The sequence below is a fragment of the Hemicordylus capensis genome, chromosome 13, assembly GCF_027244095.1.
Source record: "Hemicordylus capensis ecotype Gifberg chromosome 13, rHemCap1.1.pri, whole genome shotgun sequence".
Taxonomy (NCBI): domain Eukaryota; kingdom Metazoa; phylum Chordata; class Lepidosauria; order Squamata; family Cordylidae; genus Hemicordylus; species Hemicordylus capensis.
The window spans coordinates 7,966,198-7,986,865 of record NC_069669.1 but is presented as its reverse complement, the minus strand read 5'-3'; the positions used below and the strand labels follow the sequence as shown (position 1 = coordinate 7,986,865).

Genomic DNA, 20,668 nt, shown 5'->3' with positions numbered 1-20,668 from the left:
CATCTGGGACTCTCTGTCAGAGGGAACACTGGTCTGGAAATAATGCATTCATGACAAAGAAGTATGGACCCGTAACAAAATGTTGCAGTATATCCCTGGGGTGCATGTGTTGCCTGAGCCTGGTGAAGGTTTTGAACACCTTTCCCTCTCAGTCCCTGCTGGTACTGACACACAGTCAGTTGAATGGGGTTAAGGGAGCCCTAACTTCCTTAACCTCACTCCCTAGGCAGGTTTGCCGCCGAGGTGCCGCTGGGTGATGCATTCCTCCCGGTGGCTCTCACAGACAACCAAGCTTGTGAGAACAGCCTGTGTGTGTGTGTATGTGTATGTGTGTGTGAGAGAGAGGGGCGGGCGGGGTGGAATTCTTGGTATGAGAACAGGGCAGGGGTTCTCAAACTTGGGTCCTCCAGATGTTGGACTACAACTCCCATCATCTTCAGCCATTGACTGTTGTGGCTAGGGATTATCTATCTATCTATCTATCTTTTTATTAACACACTTGTATGCCGCCCAAAACGCAAGTCTCTGTGTGATTTACAACAAAACGGATAAAAAAACATGACAACAATTTAAAATTTAAAATGTTAAAACTATTAAAACACAATTAAAACAATATCTAATTAAAAGCCTGGGTCAGCAAATGCAACTCGGCTGCCTTTTTAAAAGTTGTAAGAGATAGGGAGGCTCTTTATTTTGGCTGGAAGTGTGTTCCAAAGCCTTGGGGTAGCAGCGGAGAAGGCCCGATGATTGGAGTTGTAGCCCAACATCATCTGGGGATCCAGGTTTGAGAACCCCTGGAAAAAGTGGGCTTGTTCACACAACCGTAAAGTGGGAAGGAGAAGTGCTCTCCTGATATGTGCACTCCTGATTTTCAGCCATGTGTGAGTTGAAAGCTGTGTCAGAGGAGGGGAAAGTGATTGTGCGGGAGGCAGGTGCAAGCTCTGATGGTGTTTTCTTACTCAGCATATTACCAAAGTAGAAGGAAATACCCTCAAAGTCTGCGCCCACCTCCCATGAGATTGCTTTCTTGTCCTCAGGCCTGGCTTTCATCTCACATATGACTGAAAATCAGGAGGGCACATAGCTCCTGAAAGTGTGAACAAGCCTGGTGTATTTCAAGCATGTCCTAATTTCCATCTGAGAAATGTTGAAGAGGATGCTTATCTGATTGGTAGTGTCTGCCTCACCCTGAACAGGGACCTAATGATCTTGTTGTGCTGCCATACACCCAAATCTTGTGTGTGGGGGATTTTCCTTCTTGGCTAAGTTCTGGACAGAAGCTGCATCACTCTGCCGTCTCGGTGTCTTCCAAAACACACCCACCCGCCCACTGCAATCCCTTCTCTTTCCCAACCACCTGAAACCTCCCTTTCTCTAAGCAGAAGAAAACAAAACCAGAGTTGTTATTAATTAAAAGCTTGGTGAAAACTTCACCATGCGTGCCAAGTCTTTGGATGTATTTGTTATTTTATTTCATGCATTTTCCACCTTTCTTGCATCATGGAACTCAAAGTGGTGAATAGAAGGTAATGAAGGCAGGTGAGAAACAGGGAAATGAGGGATTTATTTTCTGTCTGTCAACTTGTTACAGTCAGGTGGTGGTGGGGATAAATGGCTGTACTAAATCCTTCAGGGAAAATGTGGGTTTTGAGGAGGGATTTGAATGGGGCGGCCCTTCCATGAGGCACAGTGAGATGGTGGCCTTGGGCAGCAGATGATTCAGGTTCCAACAAGGCAGCAAGATACCCTTCTGCCTTTTAAAAAAAATTTAAAGGGAAGTGGGGGAGGGTATCCACACAAGGGGGGGTGCCATTTAGTGCCCTGCCTCAGGCACACAGAGATCTTGAGCTGGCACTGTACTTGCAGGAAGTAGGAGAGGTGGCAACCTTTAGATCAGGGCTATTTAACTTTGGCCCTCCTGTGGATGTTGCCCTACAATTCCCATCACCCCTGACTATTAGCCACTGTGGCTGGGGTTGCTGGGAGCTGTAGTCCAATAACAGCTGGAGAGCCACAGTTCAATAACCCTGTTATAGATGTTCTGGGAGGCAGTTACATAGGAATATAAGAAGCCACCTTATACTGAGTCAGACCTTGGTCCATCTAGCTCAGTATTGTCTACACCAGGGATTCTCAACGTTGGGTCCCCAGATGTCATTGAACTTCAACTCCCATAATCCCCAGCCCCAGTGGCCTTTAATTGGGGATTATGGGAGTTGAAGTCCAATAACATCTGGGGACCCAACGTTGAGAATCCCTGGTCTACACTGACGGGCAGGTTTCCGGCAGGAGAGTCTGGGAATGAACCTGGGACCTTCTGCTTGCATAGCAGATGCTCTACCTCTGAGCTACAGACCCATCCCCTAAGAGGAATATCTTACCGCAGACAGAGCTCCCATGGAGTCATCCATCCCAATGCAAATCAGGGTGGGCCCTGCTTAGGGAAAGGGATAGTTCATGTTTGCTACTGCAAGACTAGCTTTCCTCCTCATAGTTCCAGGCATATGGAACAGCAAGGGAGTCCGGGTGGAGTCATTAAAGAGAGGAGGAGACATTTGGAGAGTGGCAGGGCATACATTATAGGGATCCAATTATGACCCAAAATTGCTGCTTTACAAGGGTATAGGAGGCCTTTATTTGACCAAAAATGGGTGGTATCATGGGACAGCTTTCATTAAGAGCTCCCCCATCCCCCTCATAATCTGAGCACTGTGGCTGAGGGTGGTGTCTTGTCTTCCCATCCAGTTCTACTTGTTTAATAGGTACAGAAGCTCCCTGTTTTCTTTTTACAAGCTTGGCAGCAGGTACTGAAATGGCACTTAGCACGGGAGCTTACCTGCTACCTGTCCCTGTTGGGCTGACCCTGTAGGGGAACCGGCTACCGCGTATCTTTGCTAGTGTGTTCCTGTTTTTGGCATTCTCCATCCTTAAATCTCTCGGGAGTGGGACTTTGCACATGACCCGAAGGATGCAGACATTCATGACACTGAAGTGGAAAGACATCTCACTTTGTTCCATTGAAAGAGGAAAATGTATTTTTCTGAAATTAATATATGTATTTGGGTGGGTGGGTGGGTGGATGGGGGATAAATTTGGCAGAGCTGGGCACCTGGCAGAATGGCTTGCTTGCTTGGCTTGCTCGCTGCTCGACTAAGAACCCCTTGTTCGGTTAATGTAAAACAAGTGTATCTGTTTTCCCCATGGAAATGTTGGAAAAGATTCAGGACTAGGCAAAGCAGTCTGGCTCATCCAGAATTAGGGCACCCATAGAGCCAAGAATATACATCATCCAGTTTAGGAAGGTGGGGGTGGGTGGAATCCTCCGAGATCCAAGCAGTTAATGAAGGTGGATGGATGTATCATTCCCTCCCCCCGCCCCTATTGGTGCTGGAGTTACTGTTTTAGGCTGTCTGCTGGTTCTTTCCTCAACCCACAAAGCTGCAGCTGATTTCCTTCTGTGCTATGAAATTCTGCACTGGCGACACACACATTTGCTGAGTAAAGCACTAATTCCAAACACTACTGTGTGTGTGGAGGGAAAGAAAGATGTATGGTGACTCAGTGCGGGGAGGGAGGTCACTCTATATGCGCTCAGAAACCAGCTTTTCTAGACATCCTGCTTCCTGCAGTCATCCAAACTGAAGAGAGCCAGGAACTGTGTGATATGGGCAAGGGGGCCATTTCAGGTTTTGTGGGTGGGAACAAGTTTTATAGCAAGCATCAAAAGGCCTGCCGTTGGATAGATGAGCCGTGACTCAGTAGCAGAGCGTCTGCTTAGCATGCAAAAGCTCCCAGGTTCAATCCTGGGCATCTCCATGTAGGGCTGGGAAAGACTCCTGCTTGAAGCCCTGGGGAGCTGGTCCATAGAGCTTGGTATTTATTGTCTGGACTGGCTAGAAGCTGCTCTCCAGGGCTCCAGACAGGGGTCTTTCCCTAGCAAGCATGACTTGTCCCCTTTGCTAAGCAGGATCTACTCTGGTTGCATATGAATGGGAGACTACATGAGTGAGCACTGTAAGACATTCCCCTTAGGGGATGGAGCTGCGCAGAATGTTCTAAGGGCTCTCCCTGGTGGTGTCTCCAGATAGGCCTGAGAGAGACTCCTTCCTGCAACCTTGGAGAAGCCGCTGCCAGTCTGTGTAGACAATACTGTTGAGCTAGATGGACCAATGGTCTGACTCGGTCTATGGCAACTCCCTATGTTAAGGATTGAACCAGGAACCTTCCTAGTAGGGGATCCCTGAGGTGTGTTTCCCCACGCCCCAGAATTAAACCCCTGAGTCAGGAATGGATGCATCTTGTCTGGTGCACATGCATATCCATGCATGTCTTTGCTTCACTTCACCCAACGACAAATCACCTCCTTGGCTCTTAGAGAAGTGGAGGACGAAACTGTTGCAGGATAAACAGACACAGCAAACAGCCAGGTGGTGAAGAGGCCGAAACCTTGGTTTGAGAACTGGGGTGTTAACGAGCACGTCTGTCGTTTCATCTGTGAAATATCCGAGGGTATGTTGTCATTCCTGTCAAATGAAGCAAGCCCAAAAGTGGTTGGGAGGGTAGACTGGTGACTCCCTGGGACCTCCCTCCCCCAGTATCGGTGGTTATTCTTGCTTGGTATTGTGGTGTCTGCCCTGTTCTGCTTTCCCAGGCCGGCAGCCCAAATGCATGCCCATAACTTGGGGTGGGAAGGGAGAGGAGTTTTGAAGCCATTAGTGGTTTTGGCATGGAAAGGAAAGAGGATAAACCTTTGCCCAAATTGAGAGCTATTTTCTTTTGCAAATAAAACTGCAGAGAACTTTCAGCTGGCTGTCAGCCTCCCAGCCGGTCTCTCATCCAGAAGAAAGCAGCATGCCACAAGTCAAGTTAGGCTGTGCAGCTTATTTATTTATCAGATTAGCATCTCATCCTTTCTCCAAGTCGCTCAGTGCTTTGGAGTTATCTCTCCCCCTCCCTTCACAAATTATGCTGAGACATAGGGCGCTGCCTCATACTGAGTCAGACCCTTGGTCCACCTAGGTCAGTATTGTCTACACCAACTGGCAGCAACTTCTTCAAGGTTCCAGGCAGGAGTCTTTCCCAGCCCTAGCCGGAGATGTCACCAGGGATTGGACCTGGGGCCTTCTGCATGAAAAGCAGGTGCTGCAACACTGAGCTATGGACCCATTCCCGGCCCTACCACCTCAATCCTCTGCATAGCAGATCTGGCAGGACTATAGTTAGAAAAACATCTGCCTGAGATCTTGAAGAACTTTTCGTTCAGAGTAGACACTAGTCGGCTGCAGAGACCAATAGTTTGGCTTCTTATGTACATAAGGCAGCTTCATATGGGTATATGACCAGGATGTGTCCATAACCTACCAGTGACCCAACCCTACCAGTGGCCCACAGTGACCCAACCAATCACTTTCCTAGTTCTGCTTTTGGCCCCACCTTGACTTGCTTCCTAGTATATTTCAAGTGTGAACAATCTTAAACATACAATAAATGCAAGTCATCCTAATCATGGAATTTGGCGAGTCTGGAAAAGTTAGCATTTGCCACCACACTGAAGATATTCCTGGAGATTTATTTATTTTTTTAAACACCAATTGTTTTTACAGTATCAAGCCCTCACACTCTCTAGGGCTGCTTTCAAGGGTCCCTGGGCCTGGAGGAGATCGATACTGATGGAGATCTTGGCGGTGGGGGACAGGGGGCTCCTTTGTAATTCCTTATTTTCTGAGCCAAATATGGAAACAATTGCCCATCTCAAATTTCAGATTAAGGGCAGTATATCACAGTAGCTGGCCTATTTCTCCGATTCCTCTAGCCTCACCCCCCCCACACACACACACCATCTCCCAACTTTAGTAATTGCCACTGTGAGACAGAATCTAAAGGACAAGCAGCTCAAACAGAACCAAAAGCAGGATGAAGGGGGGGAGGTGGGCGGGAAATTGCCTGATTAACATCCCATTCAGAGAATAAACTCTTGCCCTGGCTTTGCAGTGGGTGGGAACAAGCCTTGCTCCTCGGAGATAATAGCTGCCCAGTGGGGTTGGCTCAGTCCTGCTGTGCTCACACCTTCCCCCTCGGCCTTTGATGTGGGAGGCTGGGCTTGGAAGTTGGCTGGCTTCCCCACTGGGGGCATTAGGAGCTAATTAAACCTTTGAATTTTCACCCGGCATGTGGCAGGAACACACTGTCCTCAGGACACCTGAAGTTCTGGAAGAACTGAAAAGAGCGAGAAAGAGAGCAAAAGAGGCAGCAAGGAGACAAATGGGAAGGCGGGGGGTGGGGAAAAAATTTCTGTAGGGCTGGGGAAGCAGCAAGCCAGATGCAAATTTTCCCCCCAAAGGATTTGGGGTTTCATTCAGATGCACATCAGTGAACCTGGGTTATTCAGCAGAGCGTGCCATGCTCCTGCATTGTTCAGGCACATTGTAGGTGCGGGAGATTGCCTTTCTTGTGTTGCAAAAGATAGGAACATAGGAAGCTGCCATATACTGAGTCAGACCCTTGGTCTGTCTAACTCAATATTGTCTTCACAGACTGGCAGCGGCTTCTCCAAGGTTGCAGGCAGGAATCTCTCTCAGCCCCTATCTTGGAGATGCCAGGGAGGGAACTTGAAAACTTTTGCTCTTCCCAGAGCGACTCCATCCCCTGAGGGGAATATCTTCCAGTGCTCACACTTCTAGTCTCCCATTCATATGCAACCAGGGCAGATCCTGCTTAGCTAAGGGGACAAGTCATGCTTGCTACCACAAGACCAGCTCTCCTCTCCTAGATCAGCTCTCCTCTCCTGTGTTCCATGATGATGTGTTCCATGAGGGCTATTCCAGATTTGGCTTCCTTTTGTGCTTGTAGCCTTGGACCATGGGCTGGCCCAATCTGGGGACGAGAAAAATGGACCCTACGACTGTAATGTGTGCCGGAACACACTGTGCAATAATTAGGTTAATCTATCTAGGTCTGGGATCCGTCTAGAACAGGGCTGCTCAACTTCGGCCGTCCTGCAGATGTTGGCCAACAACTCCCATAATCCCTGGCTATATGCCCCTGTGGCTGGGGATTTAGAGAGTTATAGTCCAAAAACAGCTGTTGGGGGTGGTGGTAAAGTTGAACAGGCCTGGTTTAGAAGCTCAGCCTGCAAAAGGAGGTGCAACTTCAATCTTGTACCATACGAACCCGAGAATCCTGCTGTACCAGACCAAAGGTCTATCCGACCCAGCATTGGGTTTGCTCCATTGGCCTACCAATGTCCCATTTTCCATACCAGCTGAACAGTCATACCTTCTCCCTAGGGAACTCTTGGAATCTTTGTTTGTAGGGCTAACGGAGAACATTAACAGAGATGGCCTCAAACTACAATTCTCAGGATTTATTTATTTATTTTGTGTGGGAGTCCTGATAGCTGAATAGAACAAGTATATATTTGTAGTGTACACATATCCTCTTGTGCCTTTTTAATCTTCTATTCATCTTTCCAATGGCCAAAGTCATCCAGTGCACTCCAAGGCTGAGTAGGGATCTGAACCTGGGTCTCCCTAATCCTAGTCCAATGCTCTAACCACTACACCACACTGGCCCTCATAGACTTGCCCAAGGCAAATCAGTGTCCTTCATGGCTGAGTGTGGGCATTTGAATCTGGATTTTCCACCACCAGATTTCACATCCTCACCATTGCACCATATTGGCTCCGTATTCTCTCGCGTTGGGGTTTCAGCAGAGAGATGGGCTTGCGAAAGAGGCTTCCAAGAAAGCTGTATTGTAGAATTTACTGAGTTGGACTGTGTGGTCTGTAGAATTCTTAGGGTAATGGTTAATCCAGCCCTGGTTTATGCATTTTGGAGAATTGAAGGGACTAAATGGACCGTCATCAGGTCATTGTCACAGGGGGCCTGCCCCTTCTGGGAGATTCTGAGCTCATTCCCTAAATGTCCCATTGTTAATTTTATCTCACAAATAAAAGATGCGAGTGGTGAGTTATAAGCCTCCTTTAGGCTAAACATCCAGTTAGGAACATAGGAAGCTGCCTTATCCTGAGGCAGTTCATTGAACCAGCTCAGTATTGCCCAGGTTCACACAATAGTTCAAATCTAGGTTTAATGTGGATTACCAACATTAACGTGATTGTGTGAACCTATGCCTAGGTGGGAGTCTCAGATTCATCTTAGGCAATAAACCACCTTGGCTTGGGTTCATGTAATCCAGAGCTGTTCAACTTCGGTCCTCCTGTTTTTGGACTACAACTCCCATAATCCCCAGCCACAGTAGTCAACAGCCAGGGATTATGGCAATTGTAGGCCAACATCTGCAGGAGGGCTGAAGCTGAGGGTTTGGAACTGGAACCTTCTGCATGCAAAGCAGATGTTCTACCACTGAGCTGTGGCCCCATCTCCTAAGGGGAATATCTTACAGTGCTCGCATGTAGTTACCCAACCAAGTGGAACCCAGGGCAGACCCTGCTTAGCAAAGGGGACAATTGATACTTGCTAAGGCAAGACCAACTCTCCACCTATTGTCGTTGCCAAAGGCATGTGACTTATGTCTCCTTTCCTACAGTGAAATGGAAACTGTTTTAACAGTACATTTGCTTTTCCTTTTAGGAAGGATCTGGTTTTTGTGTCTTGGGGAGATCTTGTGCCGGGAGGATGGATCGCTTGTCTCTGTTATGGCTGCTTCTCGCTGCCTGTTGGCTTCACCGGGCTCAGGCTGTTAACCCCTTTGCAGTGCAGCAGACCCCGCCTGACCCTTGCTACGATGAAAAAGGGGCCCCTCGCCGCTGCATCCCAGAGTTTGTCAATGCCGCCTTTGGGAAGGAAGTCCACGCCTCCAGCACTTGTGGAAAGCCGCCCACCCGCCACTGTGATGCTTCAGACCCCCGGAAAGCCCACCCGGCCTCCTACCTCACTGACCTCAATACGGCCGCCAACATGACTTGCTGGCGCTCGGAGACTTTGCACCACGCACCCCAAAACATCACCCTCACGCTCTCCTTGGGCAAGAAGTTTGAGGTGATCTATGTGAGTCTGCAGTTCTGCTCGCCCCGTCCCGAGTCGGCAGCTGTCTTCAAATCCATGGATTATGGCAAGACGTGGGTGCCGTATCAGTATTACTCTTCTCAGTGCCGCAAGATCTATGGCAAGTCCAACAAAGCCACCGTCACCAAGCAGAACGAGCAGGAGGCGCTCTGCACGGATGGGTACACGGACCTGTATCCCCTGACAGGCGGGCTGATCGCCTTCAGCACCCTGGACGGACGCCCCTCCGCTCAAGAGTTTGACAATAGCCCCGTTCTCCAGGACTGGGTGACGGCCACTGACATCCGAGTCATTTTCAGCCGTCCCCATTTGTTCCGGGATCTGGGAGGCCGGGACCACGAGGATGAGGATGGTGGGGCGAGCTCATCCTCGTACTTCTACGCTGTGGGCGAGTTTCAGGTTGGGGGGCGCTGCAAGTGCAATGGGCACGCCTCCCGCTGTGTGAAGGACAAAGAAGGCAAGCTGGTGTGCGACTGCAAACACAACACCGAGGGGCCGGAATGCGACCGGTGCAAACCCTTCCACTATGACCGTCCGTGGCAGAGGGCAACTGCCAGGGAAGCCAACGAATGCCTAGGTAAGAAAATTGCCCTGTAGTCATTGCTTTTTCATGCTATTCTGCTCCTTTGGGTCCCCTTGTATGGTCTCCACATGATGCAGTCCCCTTGGTGGAGCTTTGCAGCCATGGAACGCTCAGGTGAAGGTTCTGAAAGGAGGCAGGTTCTCCTCCTGTCAGTCAACAGGGCAGAGCCAATAACACTGGAAATTCGGCAGGAGGAGGGCGAGAGAGGGAATTGGGAGAAACAGGTGAGGCAGGGCCGGAGCAAGGACGTTCCACATCTGATGCGACATGAAGTCTGAATGGAATTTCAGATCTGATGCAATGCTTTTGTCACGGATTTCCCTTGTAAATAAAAGTTACCTGCCTGAAAGTACTTTTTCCTCTGTCAAGAGTATTGGCAGCTGCTGATCTTCTAGTTTAAAAATACCGAAAAAGCCCAGTATTGCAATAAGAACCATGGCTGCTGATCTTTCCCCAGAAGAGTCTGTGGCATAGCTGGTGGATTGTGGCATGAGCAAGAACCCTTATTTGGTTTCATGAGATGAATTAAATGGCCTGAGAAGATGGTGGGTAAATAAATAGTTGTACACATGGGTAGCAGTACATACCAAGTTAACCAACTAACAGGGCTTACAGAAGTCGTAGAAACGAGCATCCGTGCTTTGATACTGCAGCAAATCAGATTCTGTTCAGACTAGCAAAGGTCTTGTCAGTCTGGCAGGCTTCATGCATGCTCTTCTCCATTTCCTGTCTCACTGGCCAGTATCTCCACAATGATAATCACTTCATTGTCCTTTGGCCTGCCCCACCTCTCATGATGCCACTGGCTGATTTGATCTGGCGGGCAAAGTGAGGTGTCATAGGCCCTCTGGCTTCCATGATTCCATGGGCAAAGAGGCACCTTTTAGCGTGGTGGTTCTCTTTATTTGGCAGGGGGAGAGTAACTGACCCTCTCCACTCCCAGCACACCACCCCTCCAGTGACTGTTGCTGGTGTCTATCTTATGTTTCTTTTAAGATTGTGAGCCCTTTGGGGACAGGGAGCCATCTTATTTGTTTATTTCTCTGTGTAAACCTCCCTATGCCATTTTTGGCTCAATGAGCAACTTTTGCTGAATTAGACTATTGTTTGTTTGTTTGTTTATTTATTTATTTATTTACACAGTCAGACAGGTGTTATTGACTGGTTTGTTTTATCCAGACATTGAGTCCTTCCCAAGGACCTGGGATGGCTGAATTTTATTATCAATGTTGTTGTTTTATTTCACATTTATATCGCGCTCTTCCTCCAAGGAGCCCAGAGCAGTGTACTACATACTTGAGTTTCTCTTTCACAACATCCCTGTGAAGTAGGTTAGGCTGAGAGAGAAGTGACTGGCCCAGAGTCACCCAGCTAGTTTCATGGCTGAATGGGGATTTGAACTCGCGTCTCCCCGGTCCTACTCCAGCACTCTAACCACTACACCACGTTGGCTCTGCTAATAATAATATTACATAATATTACACTATTACCCATGCTTCCGTGGGTTTTCATTCCAATGTCACCTTGTGGGTGGTGCACCTCAGTAGACAGGCTTGGCAAAAAAAATCTGGCAGTGCAAACGGTATATAATGTGGCCCAAGCCCAGATGGGAGGCAAGTTTCAAGACAGACCTGCTGTCCCCCAATCTCCTGAAGCTGCTGGTGCTTCTCTCCAACACCCCTCCTAGCTAGTGGAACAAGCACTGGCGTGAGCTCTCCCCTTCGCATCCCTAGCCCCTTTGGGGGTCAGCCCCTTAGCAGATGGAACTGAAAAGACGAACAAGAGGAGAGAAAAGGAATGTTGGTGGATGGTGGGGGGAGGGAGCTGATGCCCCTTTAAGGCGGCCCTGACGGGGCCCAGCCGCACAAAGGCAGCTTAGCCAAGCTGCCGTGTGAAAGTTTTTCCTGTCGGCTCCGTCTCCTATTTCTCCCTTTCCTCTTGCAGGCTTTGTGCCTTCTGTGAAAGAGCTCCTCCATCACACGCCTCCGAGGGGCTTAGCGGCTGAAAGCCAGATTAGCTCCCCGAGCATTCCCCTCTGTGCCTTTCAACCGTGACATCTCGCCGGCCAGCAGGAACAGACGCAGCAATTAGTACCAATTAAAGGGAGAGGGCCCGCCTGGGAAGTCCCCTGGTACACGGCTCGTCCGAGCAGGGCTTCTGGTTGGCCTAGCTGCACAGATTTGACAAGTCTCATCAGTACCATGATCAGGAAGCAGGATGAGCTGCATAGGGGCATAGGAAGCAGCCTTATACTGAGTCAGACCCTCGGCCCTTCTAGCCCAGTCTTGTCTGCACTGACTGGCAGCAGCTCTCCAAAGTTTCAGGCAGCAGCCTTTCTGAGCCCTACCTGAGATGCCAAGGATTGGACCTGGGAACTTCGGCATGCAAGGCAGATATTCTGCCATAAGGACAGCCCTGCTGGATCAGGCGCAAGACCTATCCAGCATTCTGTTTCTCACAGTGGCCCCCACCAGATGCTCCTAGCAAGCCCGCAGGCAGCAGTTGAAGGCAGGCCCTCTCTCTCTACTGTCGCCTCCCCTGCAATGGGTATTCAGAGGCATCCTACCTTTGAGCCTGAGAGTAGCCTGTAGCCATCAAGACTAGTCCATAGGAACACAGGAAGCTGCCATATACTGAGTCAGACCATTGGTCTATCTAGCTTAGTATTGCCTTCACAGACTGGCAGCGGCCTCTCCAAGGTTGCAGGCAGGAATCTTTCTCAGCCCTATCTTGGAGATGCTGCCAGGGAGGGAACTGGGAACCTAGATGCTCTTCCCAGAGCGGCTTCATCCCCTGAGGGGAATATCTGACAGTGCTCACACTTTGAGTCTCCCATTCATATGCAACCAGGGTGGACCCTGCTTAGCTAAGGGGACAAGGCATGCTTGCTACCACAAGACCAGCTCTCCTCTCCTGCTCATAGCAGTCTTTGATAGACTTGTCCACTCCATGCCTTTGTCTAAACCCCGCTTAAAGCCATTCCTGCAGGTAGCCCCACCACATTCCATGGCAGAGACTTCCATTGATCAATTATGCAGTGTGTGAAGAAGTGCTTCCCCTTTTTGGTCCACCAAGCTATGGCCCCGTCCCCAGAGCTTAGGAATCTAGGAAGCTGCCTTATACAGAGTCAGACCATTGGTCCATCTAGCTCAGTTTTCTCTACACTGACCAGGAGCTGAGTAGGCATGGCCAACCCATCTCCTGGCCAACCCATAGTCTGTCTGCAGCATTTGATAATCATGGGTGGATGAGAAGCGGTCCTCCCCAGCTCCTGGCTCCCACATGATCACTCTCCGCTCCTCCTACCTTGACCTTTGCAAACACACACCTGCCGATTGGGAGCTCACACAGCTCTCCTACCCTGGCTGGGTGCTCTTCTTCCTACTCTTGCTTTTGATCATGAGCATGAGTCCACTGTCTGGCAGTGCTCTCCAGGGTTTTGTGATAGTGTGCGAGGGGAGAAGCACGGCCAGAGGGAGAGGAAGTGATTGGGAGAAAGGAGCTGGGTCGAAGGGCATTTCCCTCGACTTCAGTAAACTGCTGGGTAAGACAGCACTCTCCGACGCAGCTCCTCTCTCCCCAGGTGATCGCTTCTTGCCCCTTCAGCTTGCTTTTCCTCTCGCATATGGTCACAAAACGGGAACATGCACAGCTCTAGATTAGAATAATAATCATATGAATGAGCTGTATGGTGTGGGGTGTGTTGCATTGGGGCAATAGAGCCAAAATACACACCCCACACCATACAGCTCATTCATATGATATAGGATATCTGGGTTTTTGGGACGGTGTTTGTGTGAGACTTTCGCAGGGAGAAAAATCTGCACAATCTGCATTCTTTACTTCTGAGAGAGCAAACTTCGCTGTTTGAGAGAGAATGCCCCATTTTAATCAAAGGCTGGTGGGTGGCATGAATGAATTATTTTGTGTATGGGATTGTTTTTTCCCCCTCCTAAAAAGAAAATGTGTGTGGTTTCTAAAAAGCCTGGCTCTGAAAACTTTGAGGGTTCACTATATTTTGTGGCTTTGGCACACTTCCATATTGTGACTTTGGTGCATTTGGCATATATGCTTGGTTGTCTGCAGCAGAATGAATGAATTTATTTATTTACTTATTTATCTACTTATTTATTTGAAAAGGCGGAAGAGACGAAGAGACTCGACTGAATTACTCATCTGGGAATGTTTAGGGCTAAGGAACCTTGCAAGTACAGTGGGTGGACTAGATGATCCTTATTATCCCTTTAAGTAAGGAAGCCTGAATACCACACTATTTTTGGAAACTCTTTTCCTCCCTTCCAGCTCTCAAAAGAGTATTCCAATTAAATGTGGTAGACTGGTTTTTTTAAAACAAGTTAATTGTGCCAAATATCCTAGATCATTACAACAGAAGATAATCTCTCGCCCGCCCCTTAGTTTTATCAGCCAAGGGCGCCAACTCAGATGTGAACTGTTGTACAAATGTGGAATAAAGAACAGTTCTGATACACTGAATTTCCTAACAGATGTGACTGTAGACAGCAGGCTATGGGGGGGAAAGAAATAGGTTGGGTTGGGTTGGGCTGGGCTGGGCTGGGCTAGGCTGCCAAACCCCACCTGAGAAGGGTCTCAGGATAGGAAGAAATTCAGCAAGTCCCCTTTCACTGAGCCTGTGATGCTTATTTTCCCTCTTTTCTGTCTGGCTGGTGGTCTGGAGACGGACAGATAGTTCTGCTGGGAAGTGGTCTGAGAGCAATTCTGTTTGTACCTGAGCAACAAGTTACTCAGAGTGGAGACCCAGGCTTGAGTCAGCGGCTTTATAGACCTGTCTGAGACCTCATTGGTCCCTTGTGGTCACCTGACATCTGCTAAGCTGGTAGCTGCAATGCCGCCTTCTGGCCATCTGCAGTAGTGTTGCTGCAGCTCAGCAGAGACCAGTCCAGTGGCTCCCTCTGCTGGCCAGCTACCATTGGGGCACCAAGAGTAAGGTGCATGTGCGTTGTTGCACCGAAGTATTGTGCTCCTGCTGCCTCCAGATATATCATAAAATGTCACAGCTGGAAGGAGTGTTGGAGGTCTTCAACCCCCTGCTCCGCACAGGAATCTCCTATAGCAGGGGTCTTCCCTATTTTTACAGCACGAGCCACTTTGGCATGAGCAAGAACCCTTTATTTATTTGGCCACAGAGCCCTGTGGTTGTCTTTGGTAGAATACAGGAGGGGTTTGCTATTGCCATCTCCCACCGCGCAGTATGAGATGATGCCTTTCAGCATCTCCCTGTATCGCTGCTGCCCGATAGAGGTGTTTCATACCAGCGGGGATTGGAACCAGCGACCTCTTGCTCGCTAGGCAAATGACTTCCTCACTACGCCATTAGATGGATATGGAGACCTCTCTTAAGAGCTCTGTGGGGAAAGCACTGGGACGAGCTACACTGCCCAGCACACTGCGCATGCCTTCCAAGATGGTACAGAGACTCAAGAAGGTTGTGTTTCCCTTAAAGCAGCCCCAGCGGTGTGCTGGGCAAAGTGCAGCAATGTGTGCCTCCAGGAGGACTGTGCAGACTATTCTGTTGCGGCCAAAGCTTCACACCGGCCCAATAAACAATGAGTTAGGGGGCCACATGTAGGGTCGAAGGGGGCTGATACTGCCACTCAAGCCTTATAAAGAAGAACACTGTCCTGTATCATCATCATCATCATCATCGTCCTGCTTTTCAACAAAAATGTTCTCGAAACAGTTTACACAGCAAAGGCAGGAGAAAAAGATTCCCTGAGAGATGGCCATCCAAGCTCTGTTTGAAAACCACCAGCAAAGGAGAGCCCACCACCGTACAAGGCAGACTGTTGCACTGTCGAACAACCCAGGGGCGTAGCTATAATTGAGCAGATGGGTTCAAAGAACCCTGGGCCCCCAGCTCCTGGGGGGCCCCACAGCTCCACCCCCCCTATTTTCTTCATTATCTCCCTCACTCCGAGGGGCCACCAGGGAGAGGGGTGAACTCCGAGTACCAGTTGTGGGGGAGTCACAGCAGGAGGGAGGGCATGGCCTCAACTCCTGCCTGTGGCTTCCAGCAGCATCTGGTGGGCCACTGTGCGAAACAGGATGCTGGACTAGACGGGCCTTCTTTGGCCTGATCCAGCATGGATGTTCTCATGTTCTTATGGGCCCCCTCTCCCCTAGCGCTGTCTCTGAAACAGTTGGGAAACTCATTCTAACGGCTAGCCTAAATCTGCTTCCTGGAAACTTCAGCCCCTTACTTCTAGCCCTGTCCACGGGAGCAACAGAGAATAAGTCTGCTTCTTCCATGGGACTGCCCTTCAGATATTGGTGGGTGGCTGTTGGTCATCTCTTCTCCAAGCTAAACGTACCCAGCTCCTTCTATTGTCTCTCATAGGGCTTGGTTCTCAGACCCGTCACCATCTAGATCAGAGGTGCACCTAGGTAATTTTGGAGCCTGGACCTAAAGGCCTTTGGAGGCCCCCTTGCTGCAAGTTAAGCATCATTTTTTAACACATAGGTTCTTGAGGGCACAAACCACACCGCCCAGGACAGACTAAAGAGGATTCCGGGGCCCCCAGGGGATGTGGAGGTCCCGGCCCTGAAGTCCAGGGGTAAGAGTGCTTCTGACCCAGATTGACCTCCTCTGAACCATTCCAGTTTATCAACGTCCTCCTTCAAATGCAGCGTCCAGAGCTAGACTTCGTATTCCAAGTGAGTTCGGTTCTGACCAGTGCAGATAGAGAGGAATGATGCTTGTCGTAATCTGGACACCTTGCCTCTGTTAGTGCCGCCCAAGATTGCATTAGCTTCTTTTTGTCTGGAGATGAAAGAGATGAAAGGCTGAAATGGGAAGAATTCTAGTGAATGCATGTTGTGCATATGAACAGAACTTTACAAAAAGGCACCCCCAACCTTATTTTCCCAAAAGGCAAAATAAGGTCAGTGGTTTATAAGGGACGGATCACAAAAGAGAGACTCCTCTGGTAAATAGGCTAGTTGGGGGCTATGCAAGGAGGTTGAAAGGTTAGAGGAATATTTCTGAGATATAGTTAGAGTGTGAGGGAGGGAATTACTCTGTGATTGAGTTGGTTTCATTTTTGTTTGCCAAGAGCCTTTGTACTCTTGTGAGAACCCATAGGATGAAAGGAGTCTAAGGGGTATGCCTAAACTCCTCCCACACATCTTCTGTGTTTTATTCTGGGGAAGGCCTCCTTTCCATTGAGTTGGTAATTATTTGAGATGCTGCCTGTGTACTCCATGCATGGCAGAGATGCTCCATTAAAAACAGTTAAGGCAGATCAAACCAACAATGCATCAGTGTTTGCTACCCAGATACATAAAAAAAAACCCAACTCACTGGAAATACTATACATTCCAACGCCATTAAAAATTAAAAATATGGAAATGGGCAAAGCATCTCTGTAAACAAAATGAATCACTTTTGCAGCAAACAGTCCAATCCTACTCCTGCTGCTACTATCTATATACTGCTTTTCAACAAAAAGGTCACAAAGTTGTTTATTATTAATAATAATAATAATAATAAATAAATAAATAAATAATGAGTACCATCTTGACACCTTGGGCATCGATAAAATTACAACACATCAACTTCAGAAGGCCACACTACTTGGGACAGCACAAATACTAGGACAATATCTTTAATTCTTCCTTAGTTATCCTAGATCCTTGGAAAGGGCCCGATAATTAAAGTACCAAATCCAGTAAATAACAGCTGGTCAACTGTGTGTAAATAGCATATCATCATCATCATCATCATCATCATCAATAACAACAACAACAACAACAACAAATAAAATTTCCTCCTCCAATGATGTCCCCGGATTTTGAAATTCCAAATGTTGTTTGCAAAGTGGGACAGATGTATTAGGACTCCTCCTCCCTTGTTTCATCTTCTGCTTTTCCAAAGTCTGTACAGAACACTTTGCTTGTGCTCTTAGCTGTAGCTTTCAGTTTCTTCTCTGCACTCATACCTTTTTAGCCGGCTTTCCAAAGGGAAGGAAACTTATGAGGTCATCGTGTGTGTGCCCCTGCACCCCGCCAATAATAACTTTAGTGTTTTTAGTCAGATAAAAACCAAGTTTACAGCACGTGGTAGGGTGTCATAGGAGTCACTGATATTTGTCTTTTACTGATTGGCCACATTGGTTCAAGATGGTGGCAACTCATACTATAGGCAACACCCCTTTCCAATCCATGTGCTAACAGTTGTATAAAACTGAATTCATTGCACATGAAAGGGGGACCAAGGGGACCCCAGCAGGATTATTTATTTATCTATTTGTTTAGTTTAGTTTAGTTTAGTTATTTAGTTATTTGCTGGTCTGCCATGTTGTTTCAAGCCACCGAAAGTATAAAGTGGTGATTTTCTTATATTTAGCAGAGGGAGAACAACCGACCCAATTGACCCCCCAGCATAGCATCCCACCAGTGGTTGCTGCTGCTGTCTACCTTGTGTTTCTCTTTAGGTTGTGAGCCATTGGCAGTAGGGAACCATAATATTTATTTGTTCTTTCCCTATGTAAACTGTGTTAGGAACTTGGGCTGAGAAGTGTTATATATAAATAGCCGTAGCCGTAGATAGGCCAGCTTTGTAAACCATCTGCTGACGGAGAGGAGAGCTGGTCTTGTGGTAGCCAGCATGACTTGCCCCCTTAGCCAAGCAGGGTCCGTCCTGGTTACATATGAATGGGAGACTTGATGTGTAAACACTGCAAGATATTCCCCTCAAGGGGTGGAGCCCCTCTGGGAAGAGCAGAAGGTTCCAAGTTCCCTCCCTGGTTGCATCTCCAAGACAGGGCGGAGAGAGACTCCTGCCTGCAACCTTGGAGAAGCTGCTGCCAATCTATGTAGACAATACTGAGCTAGATGGACCAAGGGTCTGACTCAGAAAATGGCAGCTTCCTATGTTCCTGTGACACAAACCAAATTGACAGCTCATGGGAGGGGTTCTAGGTAAAAGCCACCATATTAAAAAAGGCGGGAAGCAGTGTTCTCTCTAGTTTTTTTCATCTGTGTGCAGAATGAGTTTTGTTCTGGGCAGCAGTATCAAGCCAGTATGTGCGCATAGGCAGCCAGAGTGGAACCTTCCTGATTCAACCTGAGCGGGATCTAAAAATAACTGAGCGGATATCAAAAAAGTGTGAGCATGCACACATGTGCACGCCTTAGAGGGAACGCTGGTGGGGAGTAGGCTTCATCCGTTCTTTTTTGTTGCAGGTTCCATGTTTTTGAACAAGCACCCCGAAATTCCCCCCCAAAGCAATATAAGGGCAGTGGTTTCCTAGCTATGGGCGAAGCAGCCACTGAGCCGCAATTCACCTCCCCACATGCAGGACTTGCTTGCCACCCATGAACCAACCTGAAAGTCTTGCAAGGACTTGCTCTCCTCCTCCACACTTATGGCACAAACCAGAGAGATATCAAGAACATCAGCAGTTCCTGGTGTGGTCTGATGCTTCCTGACTTCTGTGTAACAAGGAATTGTGGGTGGGTTGCAAAATGGAGAATTAAAACACGCACAGAAAGGGAATAACTTGCCTTGTCACTTCTGATAATGACCTTAGACGCACTAGCTTGACTTGATATTGAAACAGAGATTATCTTGTCTGTGGTGCATCATACCGAACAGTTAGTGAGGAAGAGTAATGTGATTTATTTATTTATTTATTTATTTATTTATTTATTTATTTATTTGATTTTATACCACCCTTCCAAAATGGCTCAGGGCGGTTTACTATTAAAACAAAACCATTAAGATCAGTTGACAATTAAAACAAAATGATAAAACAGTATAAAACAACTATTAACAATTAAAACATCATAAAACAGCAATTAAACAATCACAACAATTAAAAGACCCTGAAAACCAGGTTACAACATAAAACCAGTTACAACTATTTAAAAACCCTGGAAGGCTCTTGGAATATCTTTTTGTTCTCTTGGAATATCTTTTGGAATATCTTTTTGTTCTCCTTTGCTGCTTTATTCATAGCTTTTAATGAATGCATAGGGTTTAAACACTTTCCTGTGAGCAGCTTTAGGTGGTTTGCCGGAAGAGCAGTATATGAATAAATATAGGGGAGGAGAGCTGGTGCTGCAGTAGCAAGCATGAATTGTCCCTTTTGCTAAGCAGAGTCCACCTTGGTTTGCATTTGGATGAGTGACTACATGCCAGCTATGTCTGCTGTAAGATATTGGGACCATATCTCAGTGGAAGAGCATCTGCTTGCATGCAGAAGGTCCCAGGTTCACTCCCTGGCAGCATCGGACTACTGCCTGAAACCTTGGAGAAGCTGCTGCCAGTGAGTGTAGTCAATACGGAGCTAGATTGACCAATTTCTGAATTGGCGTAAGGCAGCTTTGTATGTTCTTTATGTCAAAAACAAACATCCCACAGATTAAAAGAAAGGTATTGAGAACACCTCCACTTGTCAAACCAAAGATGATGGTTACAGCCTGGTCAGATTGCTAAAGGTGCTTCTACGTAGCTCACTTCTATGGTTGTACAAGCAGTGCTTTCAGGAAACCCAGAGCTCAAAGTTTACAGAATAAAATAAAGATTGAATCTCCTGTTTAGTGATAACATGCAATATGATGCTTTTTTGTTTGTTTGTTTCTAGCACATATCTAGGAACATCATCAGAATGACTGCAAACAGTATTTACTGTGGCTTTCTTGGCTTTCCTTTGGGAGTAGCTCAAGTAGTGGAAATGTTGCAATTGGGGATGGAGCCGAAATATATTTTTCTTTGGATTTTCAGAACTTGGCGGGTTTATTGAGCTGCAAGGCATCGCCAATGTATGCAAGTCCTCCTTCGGTTCCACGTGTATGTGAATCTGGACAGAGTCATAGGAACATAGGAAACTGCCATATACTGAGTCAGACCATAGGTCCAGCTAGCTCAGTATTGTCTTCACAGACTGGCAGCAGCTTCTCCAAGGTTGCAGGTAGGAATCTCTCTCAGCCCTATCTTGGAGATGCTGCCAGGGAAGGAGCCTAGATGCTCTTCCCAGTGTGGCTCCATCCCCTAAGGGGGATATCTTACAGTGCTCA

The 20,668-nt window shown here is 47.8% G+C and overlaps 1 protein-coding gene across 2 annotated transcripts in view; it reads left to right on the top strand.

The window, feature by feature from the left end:
* The window catches only part of NTN3 (netrin 3), a 139,304-nt gene that overhangs the window by 31,252 nt on the left and 87,384 nt on the right, over positions 1-20,668 (top strand). For both annotated transcript variants that reach the window (XM_053276846.1, XM_053276845.1), the window contains one exon: positions 8,593-9,604. In XM_053276846.1, coding sequence (XP_053132821.1) covers positions 8,638-9,604 — 967 coding nt within the window. In that variant the 5' untranslated portion in view covers positions 8,593-8,637. The remainder of the gene's footprint in view (positions 1-8,592; positions 9,605-20,668) is intronic.